Raw genomic sequence first — 20,919 nt, 5'->3', positions numbered from 1 at the left:
CTTTCCCTCTTACTGCCGCATCTGTATGGGCTCCATTCCCAAAGCCAACTCATGGACCAAGGAGCCACCTGAGTTCCAGCCACCATGTCCTCATTCCAGCCAGCGAGAAGAAGGAAGGGATGAGGAAGAAACCAAAAGCACACAACGAACCTCTGTTATAGCAACTTCTGGAAGCAACCATGTAAAAATTCTGCCTTTTCTCGCTGGCCAAAATTAGCCACATGGCCACCGTAGCTGCAAGGGAGGATGGGAAATGCAGTCTTTATTCTGGGTGGCCCTGAACCCAGTTAAAAATTGGGGTGGGGGTTATTACTCTGGATGAAAGGGCAATGGCTATCAGGAGGCAACTAGAAACTCTGCTGCATCTTGAGAGAGTAAAGACAGATTTTGCAGAAGAGTCCTAAAATCTTCAAGTTGGGCTCTTTTAGAAAACTGGTGGGAAATATGTACTTCTCTGCACCAAAATGCTTATATTTTCTTACATAAAAACTTGGCATGGGTTGTCAGATGATTCACGGACTCTCTGAAGCCCAAGCACGGGAGGTCATGGATTCCCTTAGGTTAAGATTACTTAACCTAGAGATAGGATTTGAGGTGTGAGAGACTCCAGGGAGAAAAGAAAACCTGCCATGAGTCACCCGGCCACAGGTTGGCCATAGTTATAGAAGGTTCAGAGCCAGGACTCAGAGGGAGTGGAAACCCCTGTTGCTCTGGGTACAAATGCCTGAATGATGCCCCGTGTCTTTCCACTGATGGAGGGATGTGAGAACTACTCTGGTAGAAAATGTCAGGGTGGGGATACATGTGGGGAGATCGCCAAGCTCTGAGGAGACTCTGGATTCTTCTAAGTGGAGGAGATATTTATGGAGGGCGGCAGCTGGGAGCGCCTCTCTTGAGAATTCAGTGTTTGAGGTGATGAAAGGTGAGAAGAGAGGCTGTCTGAGCTTTTGCCAAGGTGACCCGGCATCATCCCAGAAACTTATCAGGAGGGTATCTAGGCAACTCAGCCAGCCTACCCCCAACCCCCAACATTTTTAGGATCAGTAACAAGGACACTACCTCCATCAGGCCCTGGGCTAAGTGCTTACACGCATCACCTCTATCCATCTCCACGGCACCCTTATGAGATCGATACTTTCATTGTCCCCATTGGAAACACGAGGCACCTGAGGCTCAGAGAGGCCAAGCCACTTACACAGAGACACTCAGCTAGGAAGTAGCAGAGTCAAGCTCAAACCCAGGTCTTTCAGACTCCCAAGCCCTCACTCTCAGAAACTGCCTTTTAAAAATCATGCCGTTTTCCCATCTCCCCCAGAGCCTCACACGGTGCTGGGTGAACGGCAGATGTCCTCATCCGTCCGCCGCCTCACAACCCACGCCGTCTCCTCTCACTCCGGGGGAGGGACGCAGCCCCTAGTGGGGACGGTGTGCGCACCAGAGATCCTGTGGAACATGTCACTGCTTTGTCCTCCTAGCCACACTCCCCATCCCACACCCCACATAAAGTAAAAATTAACCAGTTTAGAAATGCATGGGAATTGGAAGGGTGGGGCGCAGAGCTGACAGCTCTGAGCAGACTCAACTACATGGCAACCGGCCAGGGCCAGGGCTGGTACCTGCTGGGCATACGGGGAGCGGGGATGGACGAGGCAGGCAAGGCTTCTGTCCTCCTGGAGATGGGCAGCGAACACATAAACAAGTCAACACACTAATTACAGATAGTAATAAGCGCCGTGGAAGGACTGCACAGGATAGGCGGGGGCAGAGCCCGACTTCAGGCAGGTGAAGTCGATCCTCCGGTCCCGCACACATGCACTCGCCCCTGCCTGCGATTCCCGCCCCTCCCTCCTCTTCCTTGGGCCCCCTTTTCTGGCCTGGCCAACTCCACTCATTGCCCAGGCATTAGCCTAGACGTCAGTCTCTCTGCAACGCCTTCCTTGAACCTCCAAGGCTGTTTTAGGTGTCCCTTTGGACTCACCCTCATTCTAGCATCCAGCTGTGCCACCTACTATCTGTGACCCGAGGCCCCTTTCTGTGCCTTAATTTCTGCGTCTGTAAAACTGGCATAAAATAACACCTACCTTGTAAGGATGTGAGGTTGAAATCACATAAGTAATTTGTGTCAGTATCCATGAAGCGCTTGGAATCGTGCCCGGCCCAGAGTAGGTCCTCTGCAAGAGTGGCCGTCGTTCTTGTGTTCTCAGTACCACGATGGCAGCTTGTACCACACCACAGGATAGCAAATCTGGACGGCGGATGACATCGTAGCTGCCACCTAACTCAGTGGTTCTCAGTCCTGGCTTCATATTAGAATGACCCGGGAAGCCTTTAAAAAGATGGCTGACGGGCAACCACTCTCGGCGATTCTTATTCGGGGTGGGGGGATGGGACTTGAGCATGGCTGGGTTTATCAAGGTCACAGGTGTTTCTAATGTAGAGCCAGGGCTGAGGAACCCTGGTCTCAGCCAACCTCTTCTATCAGGTGGAGTAACGAGGGCCCAGAGAGGGCTCGGTTTGCTCTCCTCATGAAGCCAACTAGGGGCCCCTGCTCCTTGGGAACTTTTATTTCCTGATGCTGCCCCCCTCCCCCTGCTTGTCTGATCGTCTTCACCCAGTGGAGGGGCTGTGTGTGCCCCTGGGGCTGGAGAAGTTTAGGGTTGCCTCTGCTCCATCCCTGGGCAGCCGCCAACCTGGCCGGAAAGAGAGGCACTTCTGGAAGCAGGGCTGTCTCCCCTGGAGACTGGGAGGGCTGGGTCACCTGTTCAGGCCAATCGCAGGAAGAAAAAAACACAAGAGCCCCGTAACTGGGAGCCAGAACACGGAGAGAAGGGCAAAGACCTCCTCCATGAGTCACTAGGAGGCGGCTGGCATCCCAGGGACCACCTCCTGGCAGACACGTTTTCCAGAAAAAGTCATCAGAGGCCCTTAGGGAGGGCTAGCCCTGAGCAGATGGGGCTCGCACCTTCGGGAGTAGAGAGGTGCAGCAGAAATGGCCCTGCAGCCCACAGACCTCGGTTCAAATACCCACTAGCTACATGGACTTCCCTGTCTGAGCCTCAATTTTCTGCTCTGTCAAATGGGGCTAAATGGGGTTTAGGAAAATGAAATAAGTTAATGTATGCAAAGGGCTTGGCACATAATTGACCCATAAAAGGTAATTATTATTATTATATTATTATTTATTGATGAAACCTCAGAAGAGGACACTGGTGGTTGCCTTAACCAAGCCAATTTGGGAAGGAAGGAATCAGTGCACAAGGTGGGGCAGGGGGCACGGGGCAGGGAGGGAGTGGGGATAGGTAGCTCTGGATCTACCCCAAGGAGGTGATCCCATCCACATGACTCCCAAGGAGGATTTCCAGAGGGATGGGGGTAACCTGTTTTGTTTGATCTTTCTCCCCTAGCTAATTAGTAACACACTCGCGTGTAAACAAGGGGCTGAAACAACCTCCCAGTAGCCCTGGGGGTATGGGTGAGTGTGGGGCTGAGGCACATCCTCCTGTCTGGCCCCTGGGATGAGATATATATATATGGTGTGTATGTGTGTCTGTGCGTGCGTGCACGCAATTTTGTGGACCCACATAGCGTTTGAAAAAAGAATGAATTATGAACATTTTAAACATCAGGAAATTCTATCTAAAAATTCAGGTTCTCTTGAGAACTTGGGAGATGTGGCAACACCAGTTTGAGAACTCTCCCTGGCAGTGGTATATTGGGCTCCCCGGTTCCCCGGAGCCCCAACCCTGTACACTTCCTCACCTGGCTGTCCCCACGGGTGTTTCCAACTCCTGTTCTCCACGGAAAGAAACTTTCACACCCGACACTGAGAACATTTCCGGGGGCCTCCACGGGGTCTCGGGGGGCCGCCCACTGTTCCGAGCTGGCTACTTTAGGCTGTCTTTCCGAAAGTCCCTCCCATGGCTCGGTTTAGGAAACAGTCATATGCCTACTAACATCCACTGAGTGCGTTGCATGCACTCAATTTGGTTTTTTTCGAGCCACCAGTGGGGTGTGGTCCTTGCTCCGTGGCACAGCGCTAATAATGACGGCGTCCAGACTAGAATCCAGGTCTCTGGACCCCCAAACCTGTGCCCTGCGCTGAACTTCCTCCCGACCGTGAAGGCCTCGGAGAAAAGCCATTGTACCAAAGGAAAGTGGTCACTTACTGCATAAGCAGATGTTGGAGGGCAGAGCAGTGAACAGCCTGGGGTCTGGAGTCAGCCCGCCGGGATCCTATCATCGATTCTGTGACCTTGGGCTGGTGACTTTGCTTTTCTGGGCCTCAGTCTCCTTCTTGGTAGAAAAGAGATCTTAATACCTATACCTAGTATAGGTTGTGCTGAAGACCAAGATAAAAAGGCTTAGGGAAAGGTGGCTGCTATGAATGTATATATGAACCCCAAATACTTACAGGCTTGTTGTGAGGAAAGGAGCGAGATGAACACTGTGATGATGTGTAGCACCAAAGCAGGTGCCACTCGGCTGTTCTCTGTCCCCGTCTCCCAGCCACCCTCCCTCTGCTTCTGGGCACCCGACGTAGACAGAGGACGCTGGGCCACGGATGAGAACACCATACCATGGAACCTTTTATTAGAACAGAGACACGTTTCGTACAGGCTGAAAAAAATCGGAAACCTAGGGTAGGTTATGCTTAGCTGTGGACACCAGATATCAAACAAGCCATGGCCACTGTATCACTGGGTAGAGCACAGGGTCCCAGGATGCTGGAGAACACAGGCGCTTCTCCCCCTCTGATGTGGGCATGTGGGCAGAGGCCGGCTGCTCAGGCTGAGCTGGGCTGGTGGCGGATCCCCCAGGTCGGGGTTTTCCAGGTGGGAGTTCCAGCCCCTGATGTGGATCAAGCCCCCAGGGCTGAGGTGGTAGATTTTACTGGGTCCTTGGCCAGTGACTGCTGGAGGAAACAGCTGGGTATTGGGAGAGAAAAGATACAGCACACAGAGAAGTCCTCACAGCCTAGGCCTGGCGAGAAAGAGCTACCGAGAAGAGCGTGGGTGGGGCGTGGAGTCAGGCAGGCTGGAGCTCAAGGGAGCCTGGGCACGTTAGTTCCCCCTTCCCAGGCCTCAGTTTTCTCATCTGAAAAGTGGAAATATGACCTGTGTCACTGGCTTGTTTGAACAATTGTACAAAACATGGCCTGACATGATACACGGTGGTGAAATCCAGAGCACGGGCAAAGCCATCCTGGTCTCTCCTTTGAATACACTGGATGGCTGGGCTTGGAGAGAAGTTCAAGCTCATACAGAGGGCTTTAACCCAGGCCACAAGGGTTCCCAGGGGGCAGCACCTGGAGGTCTCCCGTGTCTGACTGCAGGACTCAGCTGCTCCCACCTCACCCTGCAGATGAAGTCCATGCCCTGCTTCTTTATTTTCTTCCGGCCCTTCAACCTACAGAAGACACGAGGGACCCTGTATCTGACAGTTTGGAACTCACAGCATCAGAGTTGGAATCCCCTCCCCTCCAGCCTGCCAAGAACACTTAGGCCAAGCCCCATTTTACAGATGATAAGACTGAGGCCTGAGAACCACTCCATTTCACCCAGACAGACACATACAGGCAAGAGAACCACAAAAGAATGCTGTTCCCATCTTTTTGGCTCAGCTCGTTAGAAGATGAGGCATAGCTTTTCTTGGCCACAGAAAAGGAATTACAATTTTTTGTTCTCTCTCTCTTTTTCAAGGAGTTGTGACTTTTTAATAGAAGTTAAGTCTGTGCGCAAGCGTTTCGTTCCTCAATTAATTTCCATCTAAATGAGGATTTCCTGGAGATAACCAGTGTTTTAGTTCCCTTTGAGCTTAATTTGTATGACTGAAGCCTCCATTTCCGCCAATTCCAATTTGCTGGGTGGTTCTAGCACTCATTACCTGGGCGATAACGTCCCCACTGCAGACAGCCGCACCCAGAGCTGAGAGACGGACGGATTCCCAATAGCAATTCGGGAGAAGAGGTGGTCTTTCACCTCTCCCAATACCACTCAATAAATAGGAAATAAATTATTAAATAAGCCACGTTCTGATGAGGAATCCCCATCATGGTATTTACAATGCAAAACAACTACCACCAACAAACAAAACAAAAAAACCCTCAAAAATCCAAAAATAACCCAAAACAACAGCCACAGACAGAGGGGAGACAACAACTCCATCAGTATCACTGGCTCATGGGTGCGGAAGTGAGAAGGAAAAGGTCACAACAAAGCATCGCTTGATGACACTGCATCTACCCTAAGCTCCTCAGCTGGACACTGCTGGCCAGTGGAAGAGGAGGTGTGGTTTGAGGAGCCTTTTTTGTTTTTCTTTCTTTTTAATCAGACAAAATTTTCTGTTCAGCTGGAGAAGAAAACAAAGCGAGACACGTGCACCTGAGACTATTCTGAATATTCGTGGAAAGGGATACAGCAGAAGAAAAGATGGAGGTGGGGCTCGAGAAGAAATAAATGTGCTTTCAAACCTTTGGGAGCACCCCAAATGTTGGCCTCTTCAAGCACAGCCTTCTGGAAAGGAAGATGGGTCTAAGTAAATGAAGAGATGCGGGCTCTCTGAGACTGAGACCCTCGTGTCTTTCAAACATCGTAATTTGTGTTTTATTTTTTATCTTTTGCTTCTGAAAGATTGACTTTCCATCAAAGAAGGGAAGACGTGGAGGTAGGAATGCAGTCCAACCTGGATGAACTAGAACGTCCCTGGGTGGGGGATGTGAAGTAGCTTTTCCGAATCAACTGAAGGGAGTTCACATATTGCTTTTAGGTTTTATTCTCATGATTGAGAACCTCCTAAAAATGTCTGAGGATGTTTTCCTTTTTTCTCTAAGTCTCAGTGAACTCACGCTGTCTTTGAAGAATTGCCCAGGCCTCAGGTCAACGTTTAGGGTTGTACCTCAAAAATTCCTCCACTACTCAAAGGTGGAAACTCTGGCCCAGAGAAAGGAAGCAATTTGCCTCGCTCCACTCATTTACCGACCATCCATAGCAGGAAGGGCGAAGGGCTGAATGTTGCTTGACCTCAAACCACATCTCCCTCCCTTTTTCCATACTGCTTTTAAAAATAAGTCCTCACCATGAGCAGGTTTCAGGCAATCTGCCTTATTCCCTGGAAGCAGAAGTGTAATGAAGGTGAATTAGGCAGAGGAACAGCAGTGCCAGGGATTGGGGGTTCTGGTTAAACAAGGTTTACCAGCGCCCCCCAAACAGTTTTATTTTTGGATGGAAAAAAAGGAAATGTAAAGGAAATTCAAGAAACACACCAAGTGACAGGGAGGGGACAGATTTTTCTCCCAGGAGGCATTTAAGCTCTTGCAAACTTTCCCAGGCTAGGGGTACTCCCTTGCTTGGGTTAGGGCAGAGTAAAGTCACATTGCCAGGGAAACAATCAGGGATGTTGCAAAAGTCTCACCAAACCCAAAGCTAGACCAGGCAAGCTGGCCACGTCAAGGCAGTGAAGAGCGACTTTGAAAAGGGCAGGAGCCCCTCCAGCCAGCAGCCAGAAGACACTGCTGGCTGCTCAGAGAGGCAGGGCTGGTCAAGACCTCTGGATCCTGGTTCCCAACACAGGTTCCAGAATGACCTTCTTGGTGGGAACCTCCGGCTGCTCCTTTCATCTTGTTTGTTTCTAAGTTCAGAAATAGTTGTGTGCTCTCTTCTGAGATCACAGAAAAAGGCTTTTGCTTTTGGCTGCTAACTTTAGACTCTGACCCCCATGTCAGCTGTGACTCTGCCATGTCAGGTCAGCACCTTAGCTCCTAAGCCTCTTGACTGTTTTCATCTTTCTGGTACCTCAGTTAGGTAGCTGGGGGGCAGGGGGCTGGAGCGCAGGCCTGAACCTCACCGGACGTGGACTTAGTCATGAACCTTTGGTCTGCAGTGCTTCCGGGCCACCTCCAGGGTGTTCCAAGCTTAGAGCTCTGTGAGTCTCCCCTTCAGGGAAAAGGCCAACATTCCCATCCACATCCAGCCTCTCAAATCCCATCCATGGAGACATGAGGGAAAAAAAAGAGAGATGCACAAAAATACTGTAGAAGTTCCCCCTCCTCCCCAGACACACACACACCCCCCTCTCCATATAAATAAATACTTGAATACTGCTAACGGCAACTGAGAGAGCGAGAATCCCATAAATAAATAAATAAATAAACAACCATAAATAAATAAATAAGATAAATAAGAGGTTTGCTAGGAGCCCCCCGCAAAATGATCCCCTAGAGTTGCTTGAATGAAGGCAGTCTGGACCGGGGGGCCGGCTCTTGGGTCTCTCACTGCTGTCCTGCTAAGGAGGTTCTGTGGCTCCAGAAAGCCTTTGTCTCCATGGAGACTGGAGTCCAGTCTGGACTCCTGGGCGGGGAAGAGGGTTATTTACAGTTGCTGTACATGCCCTCCCAGGGCACCTGCCCCTGGCCCAGGCACCTGCCATCAGGCCTTCTGCGGTGATAGCACTGGCATCCATCAGTCTTGGCGGGCGGTGCCCAGGTCTGGGCCAGAGGGCATCGTGGAAAGGCCAGGTCCTCCACTGCCGTCCTGGCGCCTGGCCCCGCTCTCCCAGTGGAGGAAGGACTTTCCGGTTGGCTGCAGGGCAGTTTCTGGACCCAGGCTGATGTGATGGGAAAGACCGGGAGGGAGGATTTCACTGCTTCCAAGAAAAAGGATTTTTTTTCAAATGTTCCCCCCCCCCCGCCCCTGCGCACCCCTCCTTGGGGTGTAAGGGATAAAGAATGTTTGGCTTCTGCTTCCCAGAGCCCCAGCATCCAAAGCTGGAGCTGTCCCTTTCACCCTCTCCCTCCACGCCCTGTCCTGCTGCTGTTGCCACCACAAACTGGAAACTCACCCGCAAGGCTCCGGAAAGCCAGTCAGCTGGTGAGGGGGATGCCCAAGAGTTTATTTTAAGGATCTTCTCCCTCACGCCCCTGTTCTCAGGGCCTTCCATGGGTGAAGCAGCTGGTGGTATTTGTGTGCTGGAGATCAACTTACCCTCGCTGCCCAGCCCTGGGTGGGGGAAAGTGGGGCGAGGGCAGAAATGAAGGTGGGGCTTTCCTGAGCTGATAAGAAACTCCGGAAACCAGTGCGAGCTGTGGAGCATCCAAGCCCCCTTCCCCCAGACTCGCTGCATTTGGATCTTTTCCCCCAAACCTGAGCTGCTGTGCCCCATCCTGGCAAGATTCCTGAAAGGCAAAGGAGGCGACTTAGGCTGAGGGTGGGTGGGTGCTGGGCTGCACTGGGGAGGATCCAGGGTGTGGCAGTCTGGGCAGTGGGGAGGGGGCAGGCAGGCGCCAACCGGAGGGTAAGGGCAGACTGGCTGGCGCTGGGGACTGGCAGCGGGCCACGGCACTGGTGAACGTTCAGCAGACGGTCCCGGGAATTAAGCTGCTGCCAGCTAACAGGACTGAGGCAAATTTGGGAAGCGGGGCCGCAGACCAGGCTGTCCTGCTGTCCACCGTGTCCGTTCTCAGAGGTCGCCGGGTCCGTGTGGGCCGCCAAGAGGCATTTTGTGTAAACGGTGCGGTGGCCTCTCCCTGGCTAGAAGCTACTGGGCCCGTCTTCCTGACCACGTGGAGGTACTGCGAGTGGCACACTGCCCCCCTCCTTTTTGCTTCTACACTCACGGCCCGAGAGTCCATCTCCTATCTCCCGACACCTACCCCCAGCTGAAATGTCCATGACCCCTACCCACGTGTCTCCCTTTCTAGGACCCAACAGCCTTCTAGCTTTTGCTCTGGCCTATGTGGGGAGCTGAAAGGCCTGACCCCTCTCCTGGGCCTGAACTGCCCTTGGTCTCTTCTAACATCCACCCCTCACTCCCATCAGGGTCCACACACATGCAGCCACGAGACTGAATGAGAGGAGAATGAGGGCAGGTGTGAGGAAGCACACTGCCCTTCGTGTGCCACCTGCCAGCAGTGGGTGAGCAGAGCTCTCTCTACATTTTCCTGGCCTGACCCAAACTTTTGAGTCACGGACCCATCGCTTCTTACAAACCTTTGAGATTTCTCTGTGCCAACAGAAGGTGGTTCACTCCACATGCTCAGGCCTGAGTTGAGCCCCAGGGTGGTGTGGTGGAGGCTCCTAGGAGCTCGACATAGAGGCTGAAGCCCCCATACCCTCTTTTCCTCCCGCCCCCAGGGGAGCAGGAAGGACAGGGCCCAGGAGCCCTCAATGTCTATACCAAGGAGAAGGCAGGGTGGGCAGGGAGTGGGGGAGGCTGGCAGAGTGAAGGGGGCACCACAGGCAGCTGGCTCAAGGGAGGGCCTTTGCTTAGCGCCTTGTGCTGGAGTAGCTGTCTGCTGAGCTGTAGCTCCGGCTCCGGCTCCGGCTCCGAGAGCCCAGGCTGGGGCTGCGGGAGCTGCAGCTGCTGCTAGTGCGGGTCCGGCTGCGGCTGCGGCTGTGGCTGCGGCTGTGGCTGCGGCTGTGGCTCGGACTCCGGGAAGAGCTTCGGCTGGCTGAGCGGCTGTACCAGGAGGAGGTGCTGCTGAGGCCACTGGATGAAGAGGGGCTGGGCCGGTAGTAGGGGATGGGGCGTTTCCGGGCACTGCAGGGACCAGAGGGAGACGGCATGAGGGCAAGACTCCTCCCAGCCTCAATCCAGGGAGCACAGGCACTGTCCCAAGAGACATTTCCCAGCTCCTCAGGAAAAAAAAATTCCCATACTCTTCCCTTGCAGTCCTGAGAACATCAAGGAGATGCTTTCAGTCTACTGCTGATATTGTTTTGAAAAGTCATAATCTCACTTTTTTTTCTTTTTAAACACAGCAAGGCTGGGCTCAGGGAGAACCTCCAGCTGGCAACAGTTTTGTTTTGCTATTTTTATTTTTACTAGAACCTTCTATTTATGGCAAAAAGAAGAGGCTGATTTTCCACTCACTGTAGTGCATCAAGTTTCCTTTTGAAATAAATATATGGACCTTTTAAAAAAAAGCACATCTATTTACAGAAAATTAAGTAAATGGTACACTTAATAATCAGACAAGGCAAAAGTGGGGGATGGAAGTTTGGGAAACACTGAATGGGTTCATCATGATGGACTATTTGGGGTTGAGTATGGAAACCAGAGCGTCTTTTGGAAATGCAACTCTCTTCCTCTCAGCCTTCCTCCAAGTCCATTCCAAGGATACCTTCGAAAGTCAAGGCAGTGGGTGTAGGACTCCCTTCCCGCGTGCCAGGCCAAGGCAGGGTGTTCTGTGAGACACTTGAGAAGGCAATGCCATTACCCTGCCTTACTATCTGGGGCACAAGCTCTTCTTCCTCCCTTCGCGTCATCTCCAGGGAGGAGGCGTGGGAGGCCGGGATACTTGTGGGTCTCTGGACTGAGCAGCTGACCCTTGGAGGACCAGGAGGTAGGCCAACCGATTGTCAAGAGCCATTTTTAGGGCAACATTCAGCCATTCTCTCCATTTCAAGGTCCGAGAAATTTGTGTCCATTTAGACCTCAGGCTTCTCTTCTAGGGCCTTTCTCGTCCGAGACTTTATCTGTTACAGGAATCTTTATCCATCTAGTCTGGCCATTCAGTCCATCACAGTGGAACACAGTGGGTTCCAGTGTTCTGCATGTAAGTTTATAAACGGCATTCACATCTCTTTGCCCCTTTTCATTTCATGCTTATGATACTTCTGGGAGTTATTTCCTCCAATAGTTCATGGGTGAGAAAACTTAGATTCTGGGAGATGAAGAGACTTTCCCAGCTCACCTGGAAAGTGGCAGAGCCAACATTCCTCTCCAAAACAGTGCTCCTCCCCTTACCCACCAGGGCTCCCTCCCAGTCCTTTTGGCACCTAAACAATCCTGTTTGCCCTCCCTACACTTGGTTCAGGGTATAATTACCTATGGGTCTATTCAAGCCTTGCATTCGGGCTGTGGGTCTAAGGGCAGAGGTCTGTTGCCACCGCCTGGCTCCGCCCCCACGCAAAGTCCCGGTTCTGTTCCTTGCTTGGGTCCCCGTTCCATATGGCCCAGCCCCGCCTCCCTCGCCCCAGCTGCATGCGCATATTCCGGCCACACCCGATTCCTCCGGCTGGGCTCACCCCTTGGCCGGCCACTGCATCCTACCCCACCCCGCCGGCCTAGGCCCCGCCCCCTTCTTGCAAGCCCGCGTGGTGGGTGAGGGTGCTGACTCGCCCGAGGCTGTGAACAGAAACTTCATTTCGGTGGCTGATGGGGGGCAGGGTGTCCCTGAGCTCCCACAATCCTGCGATCCAGCCCCAAGGAGGCCTGGGGAGAGTCTGAGACCCCAGCGGGTGGGAAGGGAGTGGAAAAGAGGCAGGAGGTGGGTGCCTCCTGGCTTCACCTCGTTATTCTCCGCGCCTCCAGGTGGCTCGGGGAGTCTCTCCGGCGCTTCCGCATGGGCGAGTAGGACCGACGTCTCCGCCGCGCTCGCTCGCGCTCCCGCTGCTGCGAATCCTTCTCGCTGTACTTGGGGTCCCGCTCCCTGAAGGGGTGCGGTGGGGATGTTACTGGGGAGCTGGGGCTGGCCTGGCTTTTCGGTGGGAGGGGGGCACTCACTTCCTCCTTACCTTTGCCCTCCCCCTCGCTGGGGCAGGGATGGGGTCTGCACGGGGCCCCTAGGGAGGTGGGAGGGAAAATGACACGGCTGTGGGGAGAGTCTGCATGGATGGGTGGGTACCCGGGGGCGGGGGAGGGCCTTGCAGCTCGACGTGTGTAGGGGTGTCAGCCTTTGAAGGTGGGCATTTCAGGGTGAGGATATGACTGTTAGGTGGGCCCAGGTGCCGAGTAAGAATCAGAACTGGGGGGTATGGACATAGGGATGAGGAGTAGTATTAGGTGTGCGAAGAGTCTGAGGGCTGGGGTGTGGCCGTTGGAGTGTTTGGGGTGAGTACATGAGAACGCTGGGATGTACTGGGGGCCTGACTGCCACTCCAGACACGGCAAAGGGAACCACTATGATGCTGAGTCATCTCCCATCCGTAGCCCGGCAGGGCTTGACCAGAGAGGAGCTCGCGGGGCTTGGGAGACGCCCCAGAGAAGCAAGTCGAGGAGGCGATGCCAGACAGGAGGATCCGAGCAAAGGAGTGGGGACTGCGGGGCGGTGTGGGGGTGGGGGGGGCGGGACGGGGCCGGTACCTGCTGGGACTGTAGCGGGAGTAGCTGGGGCTTCGGCGGGACCTAGAGCTTCTGCTAGGCGGGCTCCTCTTGCCAGAATTGGAGGAATAGCTGCGAGAGCGGGAGGAGGACCTGGAAGAGAGGAGACAGCCTCTGAGGGGCCTGCTGAGCTCTGCCGGGCTTGCCCCGTCTGTCCAGCGTTTTATTCAGCTGGTCTCCAGGCCTTTTTATTTCTGGAGGCCAGGCAAAGGAACCAAGCCCTTACCTGAGGATGAAATCCCCTCCCTTTTGGATGGTTAATAATGATATCAACAACTTCCCCTTATTGAGTTCTTCCTCTCCTGGCCACGTGTTAGCTGTGTGACCTTTGGGCAGTTGATTTCACTTCTCTGGGCCACTACTTTCTGATCTGTAAAATGGGGGTAATTGTACTTACCCCATAGAATTGTAAATTAAACGTGTAAATTAGGGTAAATTACTTAGCATCTTGGCATATAGTCAGCACACAGGAAATGTTTATTATTATATATTATATATTCTACTATGTGCCAGATTTTGAACTAATTTTTTTTTATATCTTTATTGGAGTATAATTGCTTTACAATGGTGTGTTAGTTTCTGCTTTACATATATCCCCATATCCCCTCCCTCTTGAGCCTCCCTCCCACCCTCCCTATCCCACCCCTCTAGGCGGTCACAAAGCACTGAGCTGACCTCCATGTGCTATGCAGCTGCTTCCCACTAGCCATCCACTTTACATTTGGCAGTGTATATATGTCAATGCTACTGTTTCACTTCGTGCCAGCTTCCCCTCCCCGCACTGTGTCCTCAAGTCCGTTCTCTACATCTGCGTCTTTATTCCAGCTCTACCACTAGGTTCATCAGTACCGGTTTTTTCGATTCCATATGTGTGCGTTAGCATGCGGTATTTGTTGTTCTCTTTCTGACTTGCTTCACTCTGTATGACAGACTCTAGGTCCACCCACTTCATTACAAATAACTCAATTTCGTTCCCTTTTATGGCTGAGTAATATTCCACTGTATATATGTGCCACATCTTTATCCATTCATCTGCCGATGGACACTTAGGTTGCTTCCATGTCCTGGCTACTGTAAATAGTGCTGCAATGAACATTGTGGTACATGTATCTTTTTGAATTATGGTTTTCTCAGGGTATATGCCCAGTAGTGGGATTGCTGGGTCATATGGTAGTTCTATTTTTTTTTTTTTTTTTTTTGCTGTACGCGGGCCTCTCACTGTTGTGGCCTCTCCCGTTGCAGAGCACAGGCTCCGGACGCGCAAGCTCAGTGGCCATGGCTCATGGGCCCAGCCGCTCCGTGGCATGTGGGAGCTTCCCGGACCGGGGCACGAGCCCGCATCCCCTGCATCGGCAGGTGGACTCTCAACCACTGCACCACCAGGGAAGCCTGGTAGTTCTATTTTTATTGAACTAATGTTTTGTGTATATTATCTTATTTAATCCTCAGTATTTCCTAGGGTTAGGTACTATTATCAATCCCATTCTATAGATGAGGACACAGAGGCAGAGAGAGATGATGTATTGGGTTGGCCAAAAAGTGCCTTTGCTTTTTAAGTAAAAATAAAAGACACACTTTTCATTTTCACCAGGAACTTTATTGAACAACATATTCACCCTTTTGTTCCACTACCTTCTGCCATTTTTCAGGCGACTTCATAATTCCATCTTCCCCAAACTTTTTATCTTTTTGAGCCAAGAACTGTTACAGATGCCTTTTACAGTCTTCCAGGGAATTGAAATTTTTTCCATTAAGAGAATTTTGTAAAGACTTAAATAAATGGAAACCTGAAGGTGCAATGTCTTGTTCAAAGGTGGCAGATAAATCAGAACTTCCCAGCCAAGCTGTAACAGTTTTTGCCTGGTCATCAAAGACACATGTGGTCTTGCCTTATCCTGATGGAAGATTATGCGTTTTCTGTTGACTAATTCTGGATGCTTTCCATTGAGTGCTGCTTTCAGTTGGTCTAATTGGAAGCAGTACTTGTTGGAATTAATTGTTTGGTTTTCCAGAAGGAGCTCATAATAGAGGAATCTCTTCCAATCCCACCACATATACAACATCGCCTTCTTTGGATGAAGAACAGCCTTTGGTGTGGTTGTTCATTTCGCTCGCCCTGTGATCTCTTCCGCTCCAGACAACTGAACAGTATCCACTTTTCAGCGCCCACCACAATTTGTTTTAAAAACGGAACGTTTTCATTACGTTTAAGTAGAGAATCACATGCGGAAATATGGTCAAGGAGGTTTTTTTCGCTTAACTTATGTGGAACCCAAACATCAAAGCAATTAACGTAACCTGGTGCAAATGATTTTCAACGCTTGATTTGAATATTTTGAGTATGTCAGCTATCTCCTGCATGGCATAACGTTGATTGTTCTCAATGAATGTCTCGATTTGGTCGCTATCAACTTCACTGGTCTGCCCGACCGTGGAGCATCGTCCAGTAAGAAATCTCCAGTACAAAACTTCGCAAACCACTTTTGACACGTTCGATCGGTCACAGCACCTTCTCCATACACTGCACAAATCTTTTTTTGCATCAGTTGCATTTTTACCTTTCTTGAAATAATAAAGAATAGTATGCCAAAAATGTTGTTTTTCTTCCATCTCCAATATTAAAGTGGCTACACAAAAATTAACCGATTTTGATGTCTGTTTTTTGAAATTTTGAAACTTTATTTTTTAAAAGTTTATTTTATATATTTAATATAATTATATGTAATACTTTTATTAATTTTAATATATTGTTTTCCTTTTAACATCTTTATTGGAGTATAATTGCTTTACAATGGTGTTAGTTCCTGCTTTATAACAAAGTGAGTCAGCTATACATATACATATATCCCCAAATATCCTCCCTCATGCACACTGATATGACAGCTGTCACATACACTCTAACAAAATTGTTTTGAATCAAGTTAAAGACAACTAAGTGCTACTAGAGCCATCTTACAGAAAAAACCAAACAAACCTTTTGGCCAACCCAATAATTTGTTCAAGGTCAGTCAGCTGGTAAGGGGTTTGAACCCAGGTCTGTTTGGCTACAAAGTGCTCCTGACTTCTGCTAGACTACACTGTTGTGCATCCGAATTACTAACCCCTATGCTATTTCCAGTCTTCTTCCCTCTTGCTAATGCCTCCCATGTTTAGAGAACGACTGCCTTAGTTTCTCCACCACTTTCCTAGGAACATCTACCCTTCTTTCTCAGTCTTTCAAATAATTTTCATCTCACAGTTGCTGATTTGATCTGCTAGTAGTTCCTGCCAGGGTTCAGAGGGATTATGTGGCCATGTCTGTGTTCAGTGGGAAACAGGGCTGGGATGGATTAGCAATGTCTGCTACAGGCACAGGAATGAGTAGGAGGGACACTCTCTCATGCTCTGTTTTTGCCAGCTTTCCCTCACAGGAATGCTAGCGAAGTTTTCCTATCCTTTTCAGTTTGAAAAGAAGTCGTGCTCTGACTTGCCCTCACCCAGGTGTTCCTTAGCCCCTTCCTACTTTCTTAGATGATCATAATAACCATCGCCTTGGGACTCTATTCTTACACGTTGCCCAGCGTGATGGAAGGAGTGTGGACAAGGAATAGCTCCTCCAGTCTTAGTGCCCTGGGACAGTGTCCAGCTATGGCCCCTGAAAAATTTGCTTTGCCAACTTGCTCTTTGGCTATATATTGAGAGACATTATAAAAAAGAGTTACGATGAAATAATGCTTTTGGACACTTTGAAAGGACGTCAGGCATTTCTATCCACTGTACCACATAGTGTCCCTTTTCTGTGGAGCCATGTGAATCATTTTTCATACTTAAAAATCAGAAATAGCTGCTCTTCCAAGCAACTGGTTCAATTTTTATCTTTTTTTAATAATGTAAAGGGACAATTTCCCTTTTTGCTTTGTCTGCCAGGGAGCTCAGAGTCACATTTGCAGCACACCTCCATAGCAACAACCGTCATCCCTCGGTATCTGCGGGGGATTGATTCCAGGAGTCCCTGCAGATACCAGAACCTGCAGATGCTCAAGTCCCTTATATAAAATGGCACAGTATATTGAATACACTGGCCTTTCATAACCAGGGATGTGAAACCCACAGATACAGATGGCCAACCGTACAGAATGGTAGGACATGCCTTTGGGACTTAACCTTCCTCCTGATTTAATTTTATTTCTCTCAATTTTCCTTTTAGCCTGACTTGCTCTTCTACTTATGTTACTCTATCATGTTGAATATTTCTGTTAGCTTCCTTGCCTCCTTATTTTGAATGAACTGGTCTTGAGGTAACCACCTACGTAAGCAACTGTTTTTTGATATGGTTGTAGAAGAGGAATAGTTGGGTTGCTGTTGGAAGTTCTTGTTTGTAGAGGGAAGCTGGACTCCATGAAGCTGTGGGTTGGTTAGATTGGATGGAATCTTCCAATTCCTGAGATCGCATGTCTCTGCATTCTGCCATATCGTTATTCCACATGAGAAAATCAAACAATAACCAGGGGTTATTAGAATTGAGTGGTAAAGTGAAAAAAATGGGTACAATTCTTCTCCCTGTATCCATGCCCCTTGCAGTGTGATTTTGCAGTTCCTCCCACTAAGAGGAGCCTCCCTTGCATCTATCTGGATTGGTCCTCTGACTTGCAATGGCTAAGAAAACAGCTGAAGAAGTCATGCCTGTTCCAAGCCGAGGCCTTGCACACTACTGCTCTCTCTTGGAACCCTGCCATCACCATGTGAACAAGCCCAGACAAGCGTGCTGGAAGATGTGAGGCCACATGGAGCAGAGATGAATCAGCTGGGGTCATTCAAACCAGCCAGCCCCCAGACAACCCACCAGCTGATGGAAGACACATGCATGAACCCAAGAGAGAACAGAAGAAGAACCACTCAGCTGAGCCCAGCCCAAACTGCTGATCCACTGAATCAAGAACCAAGGAAAAACTTATTGATAAGGATGCTACACTGGGGGGATAATTTTTATGCAGCAGAAGATAACATATACGCATGAATGCATCCTCATGCCAATAACAACAATCAAAACTGATATTATATTCCAAGTACTGATCTAAGTGTCTTATAGTCCGAACAATCCTTCAGGGTAAGTATTGTTACGGTTTTCATTTTGCAGGGGAGGAAACTAAGGCTCAGACAGGTTAACTGACAACCAAGGCCACCAGTGAGTAATAGATAGAATGGGCATTCAAACTCAAATCTGTTCCACTTCTGTCGCTTGGTGGTCAAACGACATCTCCAGTTACCTTAACTAGCTGCAGAGCCAAGGTCAAAATTGCACTCACCTTTTCCCAGAGGAGGTGGATCGGCTCCTGCTGTACCTGGGGGAGGCCCTGGGGTTTGGAGATCTGGAGGAGTGGGCGCTGGCACAGGACGAGCTGCGGGAGCGCCCTCTCATGGGGGAGCTCCGGGCTGTGGGTGGGACCAAACTGGACTTCTTCACCTCGGTGCACTCCAGACATGGCGACTGGAATCCTCTGCAGAGGGGAGAATGGCTGTTAGCACTGGCCCGCCCGCTGGTCCAGGGCATCTTCAGCTGATACTCACCTCCGTACTTTGCCTCGGCTGTGGTGCTCTCAGAACCCCCCATCCACCTTTCCCCATCTTACTACCTCTGGAAAGACTTCCCAGACCACGGATGTTAGTGGAGCAGAGACAGAGTAGGACACATACCACAGGGTGCATGATGGGTATGATCAAATCACATGGTGGAAGATTTCGTCCCTTTCCAGTCCCTCTGATCATATGAATGAGAAAGCCCAGGTTGGGTACTAGGGGGTTTTTACTGTCTCTTTAATGCTTGCAATCTCCCAAAGAGAGAGAGAGCAGGCCTGAGACTCAGAACCTTGGGCAGGCAACTGTAACTAACCAGAATTAAATACAGTGATTGAATCACATGTATTTTCACAGGTGCAGTCTATTGAGGACAGGTGATACAAATTTTCTATTTAAGCTAGTACTACAAGTTTCCTTATATTAAAAAGTGAGTTTATTAAAGTAAATGAGAGTAACAGTAGTATCTGGATACAGAACGACTCAAGAAAGTGATATGTAGTTGGTTTAAGTTGGGAAACTGGCATAGCCCATTTTGCAGATGGGGGACTGGAGACCCAAAGAAGGGTGGAGGCTTGTTCAAATTCACCCAAAGCACAGGGTCCTGTCATATCCTCACCTTGCCTAGAACCATGCTGGGTTCCTGTTGGTTCTCGGTAAGGACATGCTCATTGGGATTGGGCCAAGGGTCAAGTTCAAATAACATTCATATAGTTTCATCGTGACCCAGCCCCTGCCCATACGCCAGTCTCAGCTCAGGCACTTCCCTCTCTTGACTCCAGCCATAGTGGACTACTTGTCCCTCCTGGAATATTCCTATTCCCTTCCTTGCCTGCAGGCTTTAGAACATTCCCACTGCCTGGAACCCTCTTCACTTGACAACTCCTACTCATGGTTCAGGCTTTCGACCCCCTTAAGACTGGTTGTGTGACCTCCATTGTGTTATCAGAGCCCCCAGCCTCCAATGCCTCCCCCCACCCCTAGATGGCTCGCTTGGTCTTATAATTGTTGTCTCCCTCCCCCAGACATGGAGCTCCCTGGGGACAGTACTCATGTCTCTCTGGACACTGTATCCCAGCACCAGGACAGAGCCTGAGACAAATGTCCTAGTTCATTGATAAATAGCTGTGGAATAAACAGGCTGAGCCCCTGCACATCCTAGGAGCTTCACAGCATCATCTCATTTAGCCCCCAACAACCCTAGGAAGTTGGCACTATTATTATCCCTTATTTACAGAGAAGACCCAGAAGGGTGAGTTGCTTGCTCACGGCCACCCAGAGTCTCAAACCCTTATCTGTCCAGCCCTGAAGCCCATGTCCCTGCTACCTTGCCAGCCCCTGCCTTTACTGTCTGTGGTTCCCCTGATTTAGAGCTGATGTCTCTTCCATTCTGCCCTCTGCTCATAGCTGACATGACATAAATAGCCACGGATTTAAAGATCATTTATACTTCACAGTGAAAGGCTGGGTCTAAGTTACTTAATTTGGCTGTCCACATAGATCAGATTAAGCAGGTAACTGCTAAATGCCATTCAGGCTTAACTCCAGTTCTGGAGACAGATCTGTGTTTCAATCCCGGTGCCGGCCCTTATTAAGTGAGGTTCTTAACTGCTCTGAGCTTGTTTCCCCATCAGCTAAAAAAGAATTATAACAGAACCTATCCCATAAAGGTTTTAGAAGGAGTTTAGGAAGATTATCTATGGAAAGCACCTGGCATAGTACCTCAGGGCTCCATAAATAATAGCTGCTGTTATTATTATTGTTGTTGTTGTTGTTATTGCTATTCTCAGTATTTCCTGCATAACAGCCCTGAAGTATATGAGTAGATATCTGGGAACATCACTGCCTGTTCTTGGAGACATGGACGTTTGCTCTGACCCAGCCCTGGCTCCCAGCCGAGCTTGGGTGTGAACTGAGGCCAGGGATGCCCTGAGGCAGGCAGATCCACCCCTCTCCACCCTCTCACCACTGGCAACCGCTCATCTTTTCACCGTCTCCATAGCTTTGCCTTTTCCAGAATGTCATATAGTTGGAATCGTAGAATGTGCAGCCTTTTCAGATTGACTTCTTTCTATTAGTAACATGGATTTAAGCTTCCTCCCTGTCTTTTCATTGCTTAGTAACTTGTTTCTTTTTAGTGCTGAATAGTATTCCATTGTGTGTATGGACCACAGTTTACTTATCTATTCACCTATTGAAGGATATCTTGGTTGCTTCCAAATTTGGGCATGAATAAAGCTGCTATAAAAACATCCATGTGTAGGTTTT

General features: G+C 49.9%; 1 protein-coding gene across 1 annotated transcript in view; it reads right to left on the bottom strand.

The window, feature by feature from the left end:
- Positions 1–7,694: 7,694 nt before the first annotated feature.
- Positions 7,695–20,919, bottom strand: part of SRRM4 (serine/arginine repetitive matrix 4) — a 173,227-nt gene continuing 160,002 nt past the window's right edge. Inside the window, exons 10-13 of the mRNA XM_067700772.1 lie at positions 18,384–18,575; positions 13,081–13,191; positions 12,287–12,427; positions 7,695–10,533 (exon numbers count right to left, since the gene is read on the bottom strand). Coding sequence (XP_067556873.1) covers positions 10,260–10,533; positions 12,287–12,427; positions 13,081–13,191; positions 18,384–18,575 — 718 coding nt within the window. The 3' untranslated portion in view covers positions 7,695–10,259. The remainder of the gene's footprint in view (positions 10,534–12,286; positions 12,428–13,080; positions 13,192–18,383; positions 18,576–20,919) is intronic.

Source organism: Pseudorca crassidens, chromosome 12 (genome assembly GCF_039906515.1).
Source record: "Pseudorca crassidens isolate mPseCra1 chromosome 12, mPseCra1.hap1, whole genome shotgun sequence".
Lineage (NCBI taxonomy): Eukaryota > Metazoa > Chordata > Mammalia > Artiodactyla > Delphinidae > Pseudorca > Pseudorca crassidens.
Note: the sequence above shows the minus strand (reverse complement) of the source record. Positions and strands in the feature narration are given on the sequence as shown.